The 18692-nt window shown below is 38.6% G+C and overlaps 1 protein-coding gene across 5 annotated transcripts in view; it reads left to right on the top strand.

The window, feature by feature from the left end:
• Positions 1-18692, top strand: part of stag2b (STAG2 cohesin complex component b) — a 169589-nt gene that overhangs the window by 60842 nt on the left and 90055 nt on the right. For 4 of the 5 annotated variants that reach the window (XM_073058022.1, XM_073058025.1, XM_073058024.1 and 1 more), the window contains 3 exons: positions 8435-8519; positions 16252-16416; positions 17230-17326. In XM_073058022.1, coding sequence (XP_072914123.1) covers positions 8435-8519; positions 16252-16416; positions 17230-17326 — 347 coding nt within the window. Of the gene's footprint in view, positions 1-8434; positions 8520-12059; positions 12137-16251; positions 16417-17229; positions 17327-18692 lie in introns of those variants that run through there. The other variant, XM_073058026.1, reaches the window with a different exon arrangement.

The raw sequence follows: 18692 nt of genomic DNA on the forward strand, positions 1-18692 counted from the left end.
AATATAGAAATGTTTTGCAACCATGATCTTTCTGGATAGTGGAATAGGAACAAGAGTCAGTATCTTCATTGAACCTGCCATTTTGTTTGTTCCCACAACTGGACTCGTTTTTTGCAGTTATAGTACCTTAAGAGAGAAGGGATGGGATGAAGTAGTACTGATTGGTTAGGAGAAAAGAGTGTAAGGATTTGAGAGAGTGAAGCAAAGCCGTTGATGGAGAACTTCTGATGATACTGAAATAAATGGAAAAGAAAGAAGCACATCCCAAGCTGATGGAAACATGAAGGGGAATAATTGAGTATAATGTGTTCATCTCTGTCAGGCTGGACAGGGGTAAAATGCCTTTTAATTCAGTCCATTGTAATCATAGCCAAAAATAATGCATTTTAAAAAAAATCTTTATTTAGTACTGTTTTACAACATTAAAATTTACAGAATTTTGAATGGAGAAGTTCACAAGGTGACAGAAAAGGTTGCTATACATCTGGAACTTGCTTTAAGGATTTGGGAGGTTTCATTCAAGGTTCACGATCAACTCAGAATAGTAGATAAGCAATACTGCCATTAAACACATTATCCACCTCCATTGCTATTTAGTGATAATATGTATGGTCTTTAAGGGACTTACTGGCTGCATTTTACTTCTACATGATATCATTATCCTCTTAACAGTAATCAATCGTCAGAAAGTTGGATGTCTAGTGTTCATTTTCATCTACAAATAGTACACTATTGTAATTGTTTGAGGCATGGTTGCTTAATGTGTTGTCATTGTGTTTTTATATCATTGTGGAATTACTAACATAAATATTCAAGAAGCTCAAGGTAAAGCCATTCATGTTTTGAGGGTATTCAATGATTGCATTATGCATTTGGGTGAGATCAACTATGCCCTGAGCGCATTAAAATATTACTAAGTGCAAATAATGTTTCCCATGTTATTGTTCCAGACCCATTCATTGTAGCCCAGTTCATTCGACTAAAACGGTATTGCACTTGATGCTTGTTCATCCTTTGTTCTTTGCAATCACAAGACACAGTTTGGTTATCAAGAACATCAAGTACTGCAGGTCTACACTACTAGCTAGCTGCTCAGTATCATTGAAGTTGAACTTGTTGCGCACTGTGTTCTGCCTACTTTAACCACCCAGGGAAAAAGGCGTCAGAGGTGGTGTGCAGTCCAATAAATCGTGCAGGAGGTTGGTTTGGACATTTTTTATTGCAATCATAAGTCCTTGTTGAACATTGGTAATGTAGAATACCATGATTCCGATTCATTGGCGAAGCTGATGGCGGGCGAGCTGTGGTTGGTTGCTGTGCGGACCAGGTCCTCATGCTTCAAGTAGTCTGTTGGAACTGCCAGAGAAGGAGAGGTTGGAGCTGGCTGTGTAAAACTGGATTTCCGTGCTGGGTTGTGGGCTGGACCCTCCCATCGGTATTGCTCTCCAGTATTCACTCAGTGGAGGACAAGCTGGATTGCGTTCGTCTGCGAGTACACTAGTGCAAGATAAGGCTTGTTCTGCAGAAACCTGGCTTCAGGACAGCATCCATGCACCATCAATCTACAGGCCATGACACTCAGTAACATGGGTTATATTATTATTTTGTAAAGGGGATTTCTTCTTTTTCTTTGTTACTGTGTATGTAATCAAAATGGCTTCTTTGTTTTGTTAAAAGTAGGAATGCTTCTTTGTTGCGAGAGAGTGCTGGAAGCTTGTTTGGGTTAAAATTTACTGATAATGAGAATTGTATTCCTTTGTAAACCAATTGGGATTAATGTTGTTCTTTCTTCTGAGTCTGTAAGCTATTGTTGGCGGGCTTTTGGGGGAGATTGGCGCGAGGGGGTGAGAGAGAGAGGACGCGATGCTGTAAACTGGGCGAGGAACGGACCCCGGGGGGGGGGGGGGGGTGTCCGAGGCTAGGAGGTACCCCGAGAAGAGGAGACGAAGATAGATGTGTTTGGTTGACCACTTCGGGTGGTCCTGAGCTGCGAGTCGAGGAGTTCGGAGGGGATCAAATGGTGGCCAGAAGACTCCAGGAATTGAGCTCCAACGGTTGTGCACGAAGTGGTTTGGACTTTGATAAGTTTGGCGCCTTTTCTTTATTTTGTTTTCCTCCATATATACTGTATCGTTATTAATCAATTAGTTATAGTAATCTTTATAAATTGTACTCATTTAATCGCATATGGTGTACTGTCTGTTTTTGGGCAAGGCGGGGACATCACACAGCATCCACACCAGCTGATTACCCAGTTTGGCGGGGCCGAAGGCTGCTCCCCCCTAGACGAGAACGAGCTGAGCGAGCCTGAGGCGACCCAGGGGGTTACAATTTAAATAAAATTGTTGTCGTAATTGTATGCTATTTATACTGTATGCGGGTATGACTGTTGGCCCCAGAGAAAACGCTGCTTTGTTTGGCTGTTTTCACATGTTTGGTTTAATGGCAATTAAACTTGAGTTTTCATTGTGATCAACTTACAGTTGCAAGAAAAAAGTTTATGTACCCTTTGCAAATTACCTGCTTTTCTGAATTAATTATTCATAAAACGCCATCTGATCTTCACCGAAGTCACAATAATAGAGTAGCAGAATCTGCATAAACTAATAATATACAAACAATTGTTCTATTCATGCCTTTATTGAACAAATTGCTTAATTATTCACAGTCCAGGCTGGAAAGAGTATGTGAACCCCTGTATTTAATAAATGATAAAGACTCCTTCAGCAGCAATAAAACCAAATGTTTCCTGTAGCTGCTAATCCAGACTAGCATGACAACGAGGTGGAATCTTTTTTTTAAATATGACAGGGCGCTTCTATAACCCATACATCCAGTCTCAATTTTTTGATTGAAACACCTGACTTCAAATAACTTTTGCAGAAGGCAATACCAGAGAAGTTCATATACTTTTTTTTGAACCCAGACTGATTGTTTAAATGGTAAACTCAGTATTTACAAGAAGTACAGTTGTTTGTGTGTTATTAGTTTAGGTAGATTGTGTTCGTCTATTATAGATAGATACTTCATTGATCCCAAAGGAAATTACAGTGTCACAGTAGCATTACAAATGCACAGATATACAAATATACAAATATTAGAAGAGAAGTAAAAGAATAAAAAACAAGTTACTCTCATACAGTTTAATGGGGGGTGGGGGGGGGGGGGAGAATCACTTCCCCAGCTATAGGTTCACTCATTATAGAGCCTAATGGCCGAGAGTAGGAATGACCTCATATAGTGCTCTTTGGAGTAGTGCAGTTGTCTGACCCTAATATTAAAAGTGCTCCTCTCTTTCGCCAAGGTGGCACGCAGAGGGTGAGGAACATTGTCCAGAATTACCAGAATTTTCCTTGGGGTCCCTTGTTCTATCACAGCCTACAGTGTGTCCAGTTTGGCTCCTATAACAGAGCCAGCCTTTCTAATCAGTCTACTGAGCCTGTTGGTGTCACTGGTGTTAATAGCATTGCCCGAGCACACCACTGCACAGAAGTCTGTTGGTAGAACATGTGAAGGGGATGAAGATCAGACCACATTTTTTGAGTAGTTAATGCAGAAAATCAGGTAATTGCAAATGGTTCACAAACATTTTTTGTAACTGTACCTTTTGAATGTGAAAGACCTTCTTTGCTCCAAACTCATTTACAACCAGTTCAGAACTCACTGACTCTGCTAAGCATCTCCCCTAGCTCAGGTATAACTTACATTGTTGTCACTAACTGTTTTCCCCACTTCCATGTTCACTCCTGAGTCTTGTCTGGTTACTGCTTGTCAGGCTGCTGGATATCCTCACTACTGCTCACTTTGTGAAAGGTACTGTCATCCTAAACTGTTGGACATTCCCACCCACTCTTATTGTGCAAATAGGTCTTCCGTACTGCTTTGCAGATAGATGATCGACCATCTATCCTGGAACATACAGAGGATCTACTAAAGGGCATTCCACTTATCTCAATCTGGCTTATTGATTGATTGAGCATTGGCTTTCTCTCTGGGACCTCTCCTGGTGCATGCATTTCCCCACTTTAATCTCCTCCCTCAGTCAATTCTCTCTTGTGCCTCCCCCTCCCACTTTGGTGTATGCTGCGCAGTGCAGCCATTCTCCCTCCAAAATTTCTGTTGTCTTTCATGTTGTCATGCTGCTCTAGTGCTTGAAAGTGGAATTTCTGTATGTTATTTTTGTGTATTAAATCAAACACATGGGAGGGTATGATTTGACCTTGGTGGAAATGCTTAAACTGTTTTCCCCAAGTTTAAAACATTTGCATTTGGGAAATTGACTTGTGTTGAAATTTTTTTTTTGTTTTCTACTCTGAGGTGTTCCACGTTTGATTTATTTGACTGCATCATGTGGCTGCTCAAGGTGTTGTAACAGGATGATCTGTCACTCAAAGCAGCAACTTTCATGTCCTTGTTTCAGAAGCATTGTTCTTAATGCTCATTGCAGTTTTAGACTTAAAACAGTTTCTGCATGATGACCTGCTGTCTGCTTGTCATCAGACAGCAGTTTTGTTGACTAATGTTAATGGCCTTTGGAAGGCTTTACTACTAGATAATCACATGATTAAAATATCTGCTTAATAGAGCACTCAAAATATTCCTTGTTGCGTGCTTGATATAAAATGCAATTGTATAATCTGTCACGAGAAGAAATATTCTTCTTTTGCTTGAAGAATCTTGAGTGTTGTGGCCCTCCATTGTTTGCGGTCAACCATGCTGTCTAAGTGTTGATATGGAAGCCGGTGCACAAACAAGGGCAGTGCAATAAGAAGAGCAAGCTAGGCCCCCTCCTCTATGCAGCTGATGAAACCAAAGACCAATACAGTTTGGCACCAGTGGTGCTGCAGGATTTTGCCAGTTAGCATTGAACTCAAAGTAGGACTGCCTTCAGGACTCCAGCTCTGGATTGTTCTTCGGTGTTTGCTCCTGAAGCTTTCCCCATCAGTGGGTATAGTCGCAAGGCAGCAGAGATTTGAGATCAATTTTCCTTCTGGATGAACTGCAAACTACAACTGATGAGCCCCATCTGCATGGAGCAACTGTTTCCAAGGCTTCAGAAACCTGCTTTTGGCCTGACTCCTGTCTGTAGAAATAATTCCGCTCAGATAGTAGCCACACATGAAAACCAGGAGCTGGACTTGGTTGTCAGAAGTTAAGTGAAATGCACTCGGGCTATGAGAACCTTAAGGAATTAAAAGAATTACTTCAATTATAAATGGCATTTTTTTTTAGTGAAAAGCGTCTTGTAAAGTATTAGAGCATCCTGATTCTTCAAGAATTTGCTAAGGAAATCTGCCTCGATCTGTAAATTTTCAATTTTGAGAGCTTTAAGCTTAAATTGGTCTGTTCTCTGGTGAAAGTACAGTGCTTGATAAAGAATTGTCAGATTTGAATCTTGTGGATATGCAAGAATGATGTGATACATGCTTTGAATCAGTTTGGTTTAGAACTGTAGATGTGTAGCATGCGCTCAAGCTATCCTTATATTGGCAAAGTAAGAGTTTTGGTAGGTGCCAAGGAAATATCATGGGTGGATAGCTGTAGCTGATTTTGTAGACTGTATTGCAGTGGTTCCCAACCTTTTTTTGGCCATGCCCCACCTAATCACCTCTAAAATCCTGATGCCCCCTGTGGTGATATATAATTCTTATTATTCAAAAAGTGAACTCCTATTCACCTGGAGGAAGCCTAAAAGACCATTAACTTGGTTTAAACAAGCTTCCAAAGAACATGGCATTCATGAAAGAGAAAAATAAAAGAACCAAAGGACTGTTAAAGTTCTGAGGAAAAAATTACTAAGAAATTGTAAAAAAAAAGAACATTAAGTGATATTAAAATAATAATAATAATAAATAAATAAAACAATGCCGATTTGTTTCTACAGCATACAAAGACAGATACACCGTTTAAAAGAGGTGATGCAATGTACACACCTTCACACCACCAAGAACCGAAAGCTACTGCAAAAAGCAGCATTGGCGCGAACTCATACGAGTTTCTTACGCGTTTGGACTTGTTCATTCGTTCCTTCCTATATCAGTCAATTCATTAATTTAATTATGAAAGCCATTTGATGGTTGTAATGATGGTGATACACTATATATACAGTACATACACACAAGTATTTTTTATGTATGCATACTGTATACACATATGTATTAACTCGCACACACACTCATACTCACACAGACTAGAAAAAATTCACTGTTAATAACTCATTCTCGAATTGCCCCCCTTAATAATCAAATTACCCCCCTGTGGGGTGTACGCCCCACGTTGGGAACCACTGCTGTATTGGCTTCAGCTGCAGTGGACCAGTGGTGAAGAGGATGAATATATTTTTTATTGAGTGGTGTCCCTGTCTTTTTGAATAAGTTGCGCTGAATATTGTTGAGTTTGTCTTGGGCTTGCACTCATCCAGGCAAATGGGAAAATTTGTTTTTGTGTCTTGCAGATGATAGAAATGTTTTAAGTGTCAGGAAGTGAGCCAATTGTGAGAAACTGGGCCTCGTGGTGTTTGGGGAGTTCGGCCTGCAATATTGCAACATTAGTCTTAATTCTTCATGAGTGTTATTAAATATAAATATAATCTGGGAAGAAGTCAAAAGACAACATCTATGTAAGATTGATCTGAAAACTTTTGTCTTATTTCCCAGGTTGCTTGTGCATGCCCTCTCAAATTTGCAAGTGAAATAATTTTGTAATGCAGTTCATTTCCATTCATTGTAAATGATAGAAGTCTGCAGCCTGTCCAAGACCATGCATTTGCTTTTGTGCACAGACCATTGAAAAACATGTCAAAGTAAATCCCCCTGAGGAGATAAGGAAATTATTCTGTTACTGTTTGTGCATTTGTAAAATTAAATTCTCAAGTAGCTCAACTACAAATTATCGTTATCTGTCAGAAAACAGTCTTCCAGGACTGATCTCTGGACGTAGCCAGTGTCAGTAGTGATTTTGCCGTACTATTGTTAGTAATGATGTGAAATCCCTCATCCAGCATCAACATTTTTCACTTTTTCATCTCTTGCCACTATTCTGGACTTCTATGTGGTATATTTATTTCATTTGGCAGACAGGGTAAAGCTTTTGTTCATGTTAGAACTGATCTTAATGGAACACAGTTGGTGTTTGATACACGGAGATGTTTTCCTCCTTCCTAAAATACTTAAGTGAATTTGTCATGCATGTGGGATAAGACACAGATAAAACTTCATAAACAGAAGATTCAGGAAATTTGAAATAAAAACAAATGATGGAAACACTGAACTGTTCAGGCAGATTCTGTGGTGAAAAACCAATATCGATGTTTCACGGTGAAGATCTATTTCATTAGACAATTAAAAATTAAACTTTATTGTTGTGGACCTGGAGTATAAGCAGGATCATTTTGGGGCATGGGGTTTCTCTTCCCAAAGGATGTTAGTTAACAAAATTAACTTTTCATAATAGTATTTGTTGGATTACTCTGCCATATGCAACTATGTGAATTTATGCTGCATAAAATGTGGAGGAATGTGATTTCAAAGCATTTGTTCAATGAATCTGCATTTCTGGTATTTTGCTGCTTGTGTGTTTTATTTCTGCTATTTTAGATATTCAACATCAAGTTCAGTTGCGTCCATGATGTGACTTGTTGAATATGGCATAGAGCCATCCAGTCATTTTACACTGATATCTTTGCATTCCTAAAACTAAGAATGTTAATTTCTGTCATTACATATGTAAGAGATGTGTTACTGACAGCACATCTGCTGATCACCTACCATGCAACCCTACTTTCTCTTCTGGTGTGCCAGAAGCATTTCACAAGTCCTGGCTTTCCTTGCTGTTACAGGCTACTAAACACAAAATTAGACATGAACCAAGTGCACGCCTAACATCAGTGAACCACCCAAGGGTCAGGATGCAGAGGCTTGTGTGAGAACTGGCATTGAGCAAGCTGGGAAAAGAGGTGTGACCATTTAGCACTGAAATGAAAGCTCTGTGTTGCACCCTGGATGGCACCACAACGATAGATTATTACTGGAAACTGTCAGAATTGCTCTTTGTGTTGACATATTGCCTGAATGAACCCTATGGTCTCTCTCATTACTACTTGGAGGTGAAAGAGGCTGTTGTCTTCCCCCTCTGTTTGGCAGTAGTGTTTGGTTCAGGCTCTCACTCTGGTCATAGTGTGCTCATCCATAGTTGTGCACGGTTCAAATCGTCTTCAGAATACAATGAGATTCATACATCTAAAAGTGTTCAGCCTAGAGGACTAGGAACAGTATAATGAATTGGTGTTCTGCATAGTATTGCTTAAACTAGGTGCCAACATAATTATATCTGTTTTGCTGCTAATGCTTTACTTTGTAGTTATGTTGCCACGATTTATTTTGATATAAACTTCTTGGAGATTTGACTGATACTGATCTGTCAATTTTCTTAACAGGGAGACTGAAACACATTTCTCCTCTGATACTGATTTTGAAGATTTTGATGGAAAACCTTACAATCCAGTGAAGGTGAAAGACAGTGTAAGTTTTTTGCTCCATATATTTGTGAGGTACTTCATGCCTTTCAATCATGATGACAAGCCTGTTATCTACAACCATATTTGGAAGCCTGACCATACCACTGTTCTCTCGTCAGCCATCTTTGTTAGCAAGTGCAAAAACTCCCATCACTTTAGGTATACAGAACTTACTTTCAACAAATCCACGTTGGTTTTCCCTAACACAGACAAGAGAAAATCTGCAGATGCTGGAAAACTAAGCAACACACACAAGATGCTGGAGGAACTTAGCAGGCCAGGTAGCACCAATGGAAAAGAGTAAACAGTCGATGTTTCGGGCCAGGAACCTTCCTTGGTTCCTGATGAAGGTTCTCAATCTGAAACATCGACTGTTTACTCCAGCATTGGTGTGTGTTGCTTGGTTTTCCATAATCTATGTTTAGTGTCATAGTCGAGTCACTTTTTATTGTCATTTCGACCATAACTGCTGGTACAGGACACAGTAAAAATGAGACGTTTTTCAGGACCACGGTGCTACATGAAGCAGTACAAAAACTACACTGAACTACATAAAAACAACACAGAAAAAAACTACACTAGACTACAGACCTACCCAGGACTGCAAAAAGTGCACAAAACTGCAGGCATTACAATAAATAATAAACAAAACAATAGGCACAGTAGAAGGCAGTAAGTTGGTGTCAGTCCAGGCTCCCGGGTACTGAGGAGTCTGATAGCTTGGGGGAAGAAACTGTTATGTAGTCTGGTCGTGAGAGCCCGAATGCTTCAGTGCCTTTTGCTAGATGGCAGGAAGGAGGAGAGTTTGTATGAGGGGTGCATGGGGTCCTTCATAATGCTGTTTGCGGATGCATCGTGTAGTGTAAATGTCTGTAATGGCGGGAAGAGAGACCCCGATGATCTTCTCAGCTGACCTTACTATCCGCTGCAGGGTCTTGCAATCCGAGATGGTGTAATTTCCAAACCAGGCAGTGATGCAGCTGCTCAGGATGTTCTCAATACAACCCCTGTAGAATGTGATGAGGATTGGGGGGGGGGGGGGGGGGGTTGGGAGATGGACTTTCCTCAGCCTTCGCAGAAAGTAGAGATATGCTGGGCTTTCTTTGCTATGGAGCTGGTGTTGCAGTACCAGGTGAGATTCTCTGCCAGTTGAACACCAAGAAGTTTGGTGCTCTTAACGATCTGTACTGAGGAGCTGTCAACGTTCAGTGGGGAGTGGTCGCTCCGTGCCCTCCTGAAGTCAACAACCATCTCTTTTATTTTGTTCGCGTTCGGAGACAGGCTGTTGGCTCTGCACCAGTCCATTAGCCGCTGCATCTCCTCTCTGTAAGCTGACTTGTTGTTCTTGCTGATGAGACCCACCACGGTCGTGTCATCGGCGAACTTGATGATGTGGTTGGAGCTGTGTGTTGCAGCACAGTCATGGGTCAGCAGAGTGAACAGCAGTGGAATGAGCACACAGCCATGGAGGGCCCCCGTGCTCAGTGTGATGGTGTTGGAGATGCTGTTCCCAATCCAGACTGACTGGAATCATAGAACACTGGAATAATCCATTTGACCACACCTGATCCAGTTATTTGTACAACTATCATTCATTTTCAATCTTTGTTTATTGATTTAAAAAAAACCAGAGGAGAAGTTATATTAAATACATATTTCAATAAAAGTACAAACAAAGAAAGGAATATCCACTGTCAAAATCATATACAGTATGGTATTGAGCTTATGTATAAAAGGAACCACAACTCCTCTTAACAATTCTTAAAAAAAGACTCAAATTTTCTATTGTTCAGAAGAAATAAAACACCACTAAACTAACCTAAAACAAAAAAAAGGACTGGGCAGTCCATTTGAGAATATAATTACAAAAGAAAGGGAAAAATCCTTCTGATCAAATCTGAAACGTCACAGAAGAAGAAAAAAGATTACCTAAAAAAGTTTTTAAAAAAAAAGAAAATTTAAATCATATGAATATATTGAATGAAAGGTTGCCAGGTTTGCTCAAATTTAAAAGATGTTTCAAACGTCCAACTTCTAATTTTCTCCAAGCTTAAACATGACATAATGGAGGAGAGCCAAAGAAAAACAGTAGGTGGATTAGAATCTTTCCAATACAACAAAATAGCTATCCGAGCCAATAAAGTTGAAAAAGGTATAATACGTCGAGCGGAAGCAGGAACATTTCCTGTTTCCTTCGGAGTGATCCCAAAGATTGCTGTAAGTGAATTAGGTTGTAGGTCCAAGCCTATGTCTTTGGATAACGTTCTAAAAACATCTCTCCAAAACTTATTTAACTTTATACAAGACCAAAACATATCTTTCCAATTTTATTATCTTTTTAAAAAAAAAATGTGAACTGGTGGTTGATTTTTTTTCTATATATCTAGATGATGGTTAAACGTATTGCTTCCGGGGGTTGATTCCTAATGGTTTTTTTTTGTAGTTAATGGGTTTTTTTTAGATGGGAGTTCTGTTTTTTTTTCCTTTTTTCTATATATAAATTTTTTTCATTTTTTAATATTATGATTAGTTTTTTTCTTCAGCTCTATTAATTGTATACATATTAATTTGTTGAGATTTTGTATTATTCTGTAGTTGTAGAAGATTATGTATTAATAAAAAGATTTTAAAATTGAAAAATGAATACAAAACATATGAGTTAAGGTAGTTACCTCAGCATTACATCTATCACAGGTGGGATTTATATTAGAAAAAATATGCGCTAGTTTATCTTTTGACATATGCGCCCTGTGCACTACCTCGAACTGAATCAAGGAGTGACGGGTGCAAATTGATTAATTGTTAACTGTATGATAAATTTTATTCCATTGATCATCTGAAAGTGACTCCCGAAGCTCCAATTCCCAAGCACGTTTAACCTTGTCATTTGACATCATTCATAAATTTATGAGCCGTTTATATATAATGGCTATCAATCCTTTTTGAAGTGGTTTAAGCTGAAAAATAACATCTATCATATTTGGTAAATGAGCAAATGGATAATTCAGTAACAAATCTCATAGAGAATTCCTAACTTGTAAATATCTAAAAAAAAAATTGTACGTTAGATATATCATATTTATCCACTAGCTGCGAAAAAGACGTCAAACAATTCTCTAAAAACAAATCTAAATAAGTTTTTATTCCCTAGTTTTCCATGTTAAAAAGGCCTTATCCAGGATTGATGGTTTAAAAAATAGCTGAGATGGATATTACTAGAGAGAACAAAGTTATTTAAGTCAAAAAATCTACGAAACCGAAACCAAATTTTTAATATATGTCTAACAATGGGACTAAAATCTTGTCTACCAATCCTAGAAAACAAAAAAGGAAGAGGAGCTTCCAGTAAGGAAGCCAAAGAAAACTCCAATCATGAAGGACAGTCCTGATTATCTATACCGTAAATCCAAAAAGTAATATAACAAATATTAATTGTCCAATAATAAAATCTAAAGTTTGTTAACACCATTCCTCCATTTAAAAATTTTTTTTGCAATAAAGGTTTACTCAGTCTAGAACTCTTATTATTCCAGATATATGACAGGATCATCGAATTTATTCTATCAGAGAACGTTTTCAGGACAAAGGATGGAACAGCTTGAAACATATATAGAAGTTTCGGTAAAATTACCATTTTTATAGCATTTATTCGACCAATTAATGACATCGTCATAGGTGTCCATTTGGAAAGCGTTTGTTTTGTATATTCAATTAGAGGAAGAAAATTATACTTGTATAAATCTTCAAAATTTTTACTAATTTTAATACCAAGATAGGTAAAATAATTTTAGCAATATTAAAAGGTATTTGATCATAATCAGAATAATTATAGGAAATAATTCACTTTTATTTAAATTTAATTTATATCCAGAGAAAATACTAAATTCCGTAAATATGGGTATCATAGAGGGAATAGATTTCCTAGGGTCTGAAATGTAAACTAATAAATCATCTGCATATAACGACTCCTTATGTAATTTATCCCCTCTCTTAATACCCTGAACAGGGTTAGAATCCCTAAGAATACAACTATCATTTATCTGTATGATGTCCACAACCTTCTTTGTCTTGCTAATTGAAGTGTTTGTTTAGATTCTACTTAAAATTTTGTTAGTGTATCTACATTACCTCTTACCTTAAGCTTTTGCCTTGTTGTATTGGACACACTGATAATGCAAAAATAAATTCTTACTACTTATGCTATATCTTTTGTATATGCTTCCTCATCAACTCTTGGGAAGACATACCTTGCCAGTCCAGTCTTTCCTAATAACTGAAGACCTTCAGTCCAGGCAATGTCCTGATGAATTTCCTTTGTAACCTTCCCAGAGTGGCTTCCAGAACTCCGCCCAAGTACAGCCGATATTATGTTTTACAAAGTTGTAGTGTACCTCCATCTTTTACGTGAAATGCCAAGACTGATGGGAGCAAGCATCCAATTCTTCACCATCTTATCCACCTGTTACTACTTTGTGATTTATGATGTACTACAAGGACCCCTGTGTACACCCTGCTTTTGTTTGCTCACCTTAAATGCATTTCTTTGAACTTTTCAGAGTAAAGGCAATCTCCAGCAGCCTTGGTTTTGCAATACTACATAAAGTTAATTTCCTTTGGATGTCAGATTAATTAGGATGTGACAGTATTATGGGAAGGGTGTAGCTTTGAGGTAATTTTGGGACAAAAATGAAGGTGACTGTAACCTTGCTTAGCTGATCTTTCTTTGATTCTGACACCATTTGTCTGCAATAATCAGATATCAATTCCAAGAACTATTAAATGTCAAAGATATAAGTAATGGCAAAAAATGGCATCTGAACAGTAAGTAATGATTATAACTCCACAGTGTGTTTCTGACCTAACTAAATAATGTTTATGCTACACTGCAATATTGATGGAGTGTTGCATGGTAAAGGATTGTTAACTGTCCTTATTCAAGTGAGTGTTAAAGATTCTACTGTTTGAACAATGAAAACTGGTAACTTAATGTGCTCCGAACAACGTTTCTTATTGGATCAACGGCATTGAAAACAGATGCAGTTGTTATTCATGTTCCTGCTTTTCATAGGATACGTGTGCAAAGATTTACTACCACATTATAATGTCACAGTACTGCAAAATAATTTATTCCTTGTGAAGTTCTTTAAAATGAGACCTCTGTACGTTTTCTCAATCATTTTGGGCCTTCACACTCAATTAATTGCAATGCTCAATTTGTCAACAACTAAGAATTTAGGATTCTTTCTGATGAATGTCAGATCTTCGTTGTCTTTTTGCAGTGTTGGATAAATTATTACATGCATTTTCTCCAAATAAGCATGTGATTCCTTTTTACGAAGGGGCAACGTTGCTTACATCATTAGACACATACTGCCGCCACCCTTTGCCCTCCAACCCCTCACTCCCCATCAGTCACTTCTGATAAGTAAAGCAGATGACAGATAGTTGACTGCAAAGTAACAGACTCTTTCGCAAGACAGGAAAGAAGAAAATTGAAGCTTAGGAAGAAATTGCAATGTTTATATTACTATTCACATGCCTGAAGTATTCCAGGATTCTCCTATTCAGATTGTCTGTCATTGATGTGATCAACAGGGACAGATCTGCACCTGAAATATGGATTTTTTTCTATTTAATGCCAGAGGATTGCCTGAATTACTGACCCCAAACATTGAAATTCCTTTCCTCTCACAAATGCTGTTGAATCTGCTGAGTTCCTACAGAAAATTGCTTGTTGCTTAAATTACTGAATAGATTACTGATTTGGAGACATGAGTTGAAGTACTACTTCATAAATACTTTTCTGTTTTGGTGACTGTTAAATCCCACTTGTTAGTGTTTTCGTAGTGCACAAACCTAGAAGGATATTTTTGGGATGTTGCAAGTCTTTTGCTTTCTTTTTGCCTCTGTTTTAAAAACTTCTCTGAGCTTTGCAGTCAAACTGTTTATGGTTCGTATTAACAAGCTAGCATCTGCCTCTAATTTACTGATGAAGGTAATGCTTCTGAACATATATTTGGATTACTGAAGTCTCCTGTGATTGTGGCTTTTACGTAGCACTAATTTTCCTGTATCTAATCCGCTATTTGGGATCCTGTAGAATAACTGTCTTCTTCATTTGAAACTGTTCTGCCTTTGTCTCTGTTCTCAATTTTTGTCAAATGTTGGGTGAGTCTAGGATGAGGGGGCACAGGGACATACCTTTTGAACAGAGATGAAGAATCTCTTTAACCGGAGGGTGATGAATCTGGAGAATCAATTGCCACAGAAGACTGTGGAGGCCAAGTTATTGGAATATTTGAAACAGTTTGATATGTTTTTTTTTATTAGTAAGGGTATTGAAGATTATGGAGAGTAAACAGGAGAATGAGGTTGAGAGAAAAGTTAGCCATGTTTGAATGGCAGAGCACACTTGATAGGCCAAATGGCCTAGTTTTGCTTCTATGTCTAATGTTTCCAGGAGCAATCAGAATTCACTCCTATCATATTTTCAGCAATAATCTCCTCATTCCTGGAGATGGACTTGTTTTTCCCTTCAGAGAGAGATAGCATAGAAAAGGGCCTTTCAGACCATCAAGTGTGCCATGACAATGGTCAGGTTTTGATTAAACTTACCCAAGACATATTTATTTTCCTTGCATTCCTATCATTTGTATGGAATACAGCAAATGACCTCCTTATAATTCTCAGTGTGTTCTGTCTGAAAACATTATTTCTTGTTCCAGTGCTTTTTGTCTTTCAGTTTTTTTTTTGCACCTTTACTTATCCTTGTCATTGCTGGCTTCTTGCACCTAATCATATGTGAAATTAAGCTACAATACTTAAAACTTTCTTCGGAAGATGTTAGTCTCAGCACTGTGCATGTGTACTGTACCTGGCACTGTTCACGGGTATTGTAAAGATCCCACCTCCCCCACAATTGATTCTGTCCACCAGTTAAAAGCTTTTCAGATTCATCTCTCCAGCCATGTATTTATTTCCTCTAACTCAAAAAATAAGTTTATTGGCCCATGGTGTACACTGGAGAGTCTGGTTGTTGATTTTTCTTAACTCAAAATATGTATATACTATCTTACTCCTTTTTATCCTCTGCCATTAGGTACTAAACTCCTTGGGCATGTTTACCCTGAGCCACATGGGGACCTTTTGCAGCTGCTGTGTGGTATTTTATCCTAGGCTATAGGGAGGCAACTTAAAATTATGGTATGCCTTCTGCAACCACAAAAATAACTGTCTGCTTTCCTTATTTATATAATCTCCTCGAAGTGTTGTACAAACGTAATGGTGAAAATACTCAAGGTCAAGCAGCACACAGTGATAAAACATTCCAGAGTCAATTGCGCTTCATCAGAACACCTGCAACTGTTGTTTCCTTAACCTTTTTCCTTGTCCCTTATGCCACCCACAGTGTACAAGGATATTGGTTGTGGTTCCACTCCTAAAAAGTGTCCTGGATTTCTCACATGATGTGGAACGATCAGAAATAATATGCCTTGTGATGTCTGAAATAGAATCTCAGACAACAGAAGAAATACACTTCAAACACTTGTAATTAATCACTATTTTGTTTACCACAGAGGAACTTAAAAATTCTTTGGGTTTTTAAATCAAATGATAGTTTAAAAATTATTTTTCAGCTGCTTTTTTCAATCAAAAATTCAAATGAAAACATAGTCTTCCTATAGTTTGGTAGTGCTGTTCTACTTCATTGAGTAAAGGTCTTACTTTTTTTGTAGTCAGGGAAAAAAACAAAGAAGGCCTCTGGAGAGAAAGTAAAAAGTGGAAATGGTGGAAAATCTGCAACAGGCATGAACCGGATGAATGGGCATCACCAACAGAATGGGGGAGTGGAAAACATGATGCTCTTTGAAGTTGTGAAACTGGGCAAGAGTGCAATGCAGGTAAAAAATGATCTTCAAAAAAGATGGTTAAGTGATGATTTTCTTGCTGAGCAATGTTTTGAGCTTGTGAAACATAGAGCCTATCCAGTAGTTTTGGAGATAACTACTTATAGCAGCTACTCTTCTGGTGCTCCAGTTGACAGTTGAAGAAATAAGCAGGTCTGTCCCCCAAAGAGGCAATTGCAGCATGCATCAAATTTACTTACCACTCACTTCAAAACGTGAAAGCCAGATGCTGCAAGATGCTTCAATGCTGGCTTTTAATGAGTTACTTCCAATTCATTTTTAGGATTGGCCGATTAATGGAGCAATAGCAACATGCTGAAGTGAGTGGGAAGTATCACTTTATCAGCTGTTAATTTCAGTTCATTTGATGACATGGCTTGTTTCAGGAAGTTTTGTCCTTTTGCCAGTCACTGAGATACTGAAATAAAATTGTCTTCACTGGAGGCCATGCGTATATACCATTTGTTTTCAAAGACTGTATGCAAACCTTCAGCCTCCTTGACTCCCTGTGTCACCTTCTGCAAGTTTACTCACTTTATCCCTCCCTCCTTACATCCCATATCGGTTAATCTCATTTACCTACTTCCCCTTTAGTTCAGACCCATGTTCAATCACCTTGTCTCATCTCCCTTTTTCTATTGATTTAGTGCCCCGACCCCTGTATGTTCATTTCCTTCCTGTTGCTACATTCTTCTTGCCCTTTCCACCACCCTTCACCTCCCCACTTTTTCTTTCTTCTGATCTTTATTCCTGTTTCTCAACAAGTTAATTTGCATAATGTACTAATCTCATATTTTGTATTTTTAGTCTGTTGTGGATGACTGGATTGAATCGTACAAGCATGACCGGGACATAGCACTTCTTGATCTCATAAACTTTTTCATTCAGTGTTCCGGCTGTAAAGGTAGGTTGTGGCTATTTTGAAAGTGAATTGATATTTCATTCTATTCAAGATCAAGATTGTATAATGTCATTACCAGTACACAAGTGTAAAGGAGAATGAAATAATTGTTACTCCAGTTCCAGTGCAGTACAAGTAAAAACATAGACAAAGAAAACAATGATAAAAAAACATAATAAATATAAATGCACAAGATAGCTTATATACATTGATTGTATGTGACACTAGGCACATGAGTTGTCTGTACACGGTAACTGACAGGAAATGATAAAGTAATGATGTTTGTGGGTGCGGAGGGGTAGGTTAATAACTGAAGGCATTGATCAGACTTGCTGCTTGGGGAAAGTAACTATTTGGTTCCGGTGGTCCTGGCATGAATACAATGTAGCTTCCTTCCTGATAGGAGACGGACAAAGTCTATGAGCAGGGTGAGTGATGTTACTGGCTCTTTTCCGGCACCTTTCTGTATACCTTTGTTTGATGGCTGGTGCCACAGATGCATTGGACAGCTTAGGCTGTTGTTGAGCCACAGTGCAGCTTCCTTCAGTGGTGCAACTTGTCAGGATGCTCTCTGCTGCGCATATGTAGAATGACACGAGTGTAGATATGCATTATCCAGCTCTCTTCAGGCTCCTCGGAAAATGTATGATTTGGTTAGCTTTGCTGATTGTGTTGAATGTGTTTTGGGACCATGAGTGGGTTGTGTGAGCTGTGCTCTCCTAGAGTTTGCAACTGCTAATAGTTCACTGTTGTGCCTCCGATATAAAGAGAGGTCTGAGTGGTGCAAGTTCTCCTGAAGTCGATAACATTCTCCTTTTTCTTGTTGACATTAAGGAAGAAGTTATTTGCCTGGCACCAGGCCTGAAGCTCATCCACCACTTCTCTATGGGCTGTCTCATCATTATTGGCAAATTTGACAATGTGATTACTTGGGTGTTTGCCAAGCAGTCATGTGTGAGCAGAGTGTACAGCAGTGGGCTTGCACACAACCCTGGGAGGCATCTGTGTTGGAGGATGATGGGGAAGGAGGAGTGGTTGTACATGCTGACTATATGAGGTCTGTTGGTGAGGAAGTCCAATACTCATTTGCATAATGGTGTAGTTAGACCAAGGGGGAGGAATTTGTTCACCAAGATCTGTGGGGCACAGATAGCGTTGAATGCTGAATTGAGATCCAGAGACAGCACCTGACACAAGTGTCAGAATTAGGATTAGGTTTGGATTGTTGGATCAGGTTGTTGATCAGGAATTGTATCTGTGTATGAATTCTGTCTCCAGTGATAATATATGGGAGTCCCATGGGACTGTATCAGTTCCCTTCCTGTTTACCTTGTATACATTGGACTTGAGATACAACACTGAATCCTGT

The sequence above is a fragment of the Hemitrygon akajei genome, chromosome 10 (genome assembly GCF_048418815.1).
Source record: "Hemitrygon akajei chromosome 10, sHemAka1.3, whole genome shotgun sequence".
Lineage (NCBI taxonomy): Eukaryota > Metazoa > Chordata > Chondrichthyes > Myliobatiformes > Dasyatidae > Hemitrygon > Hemitrygon akajei.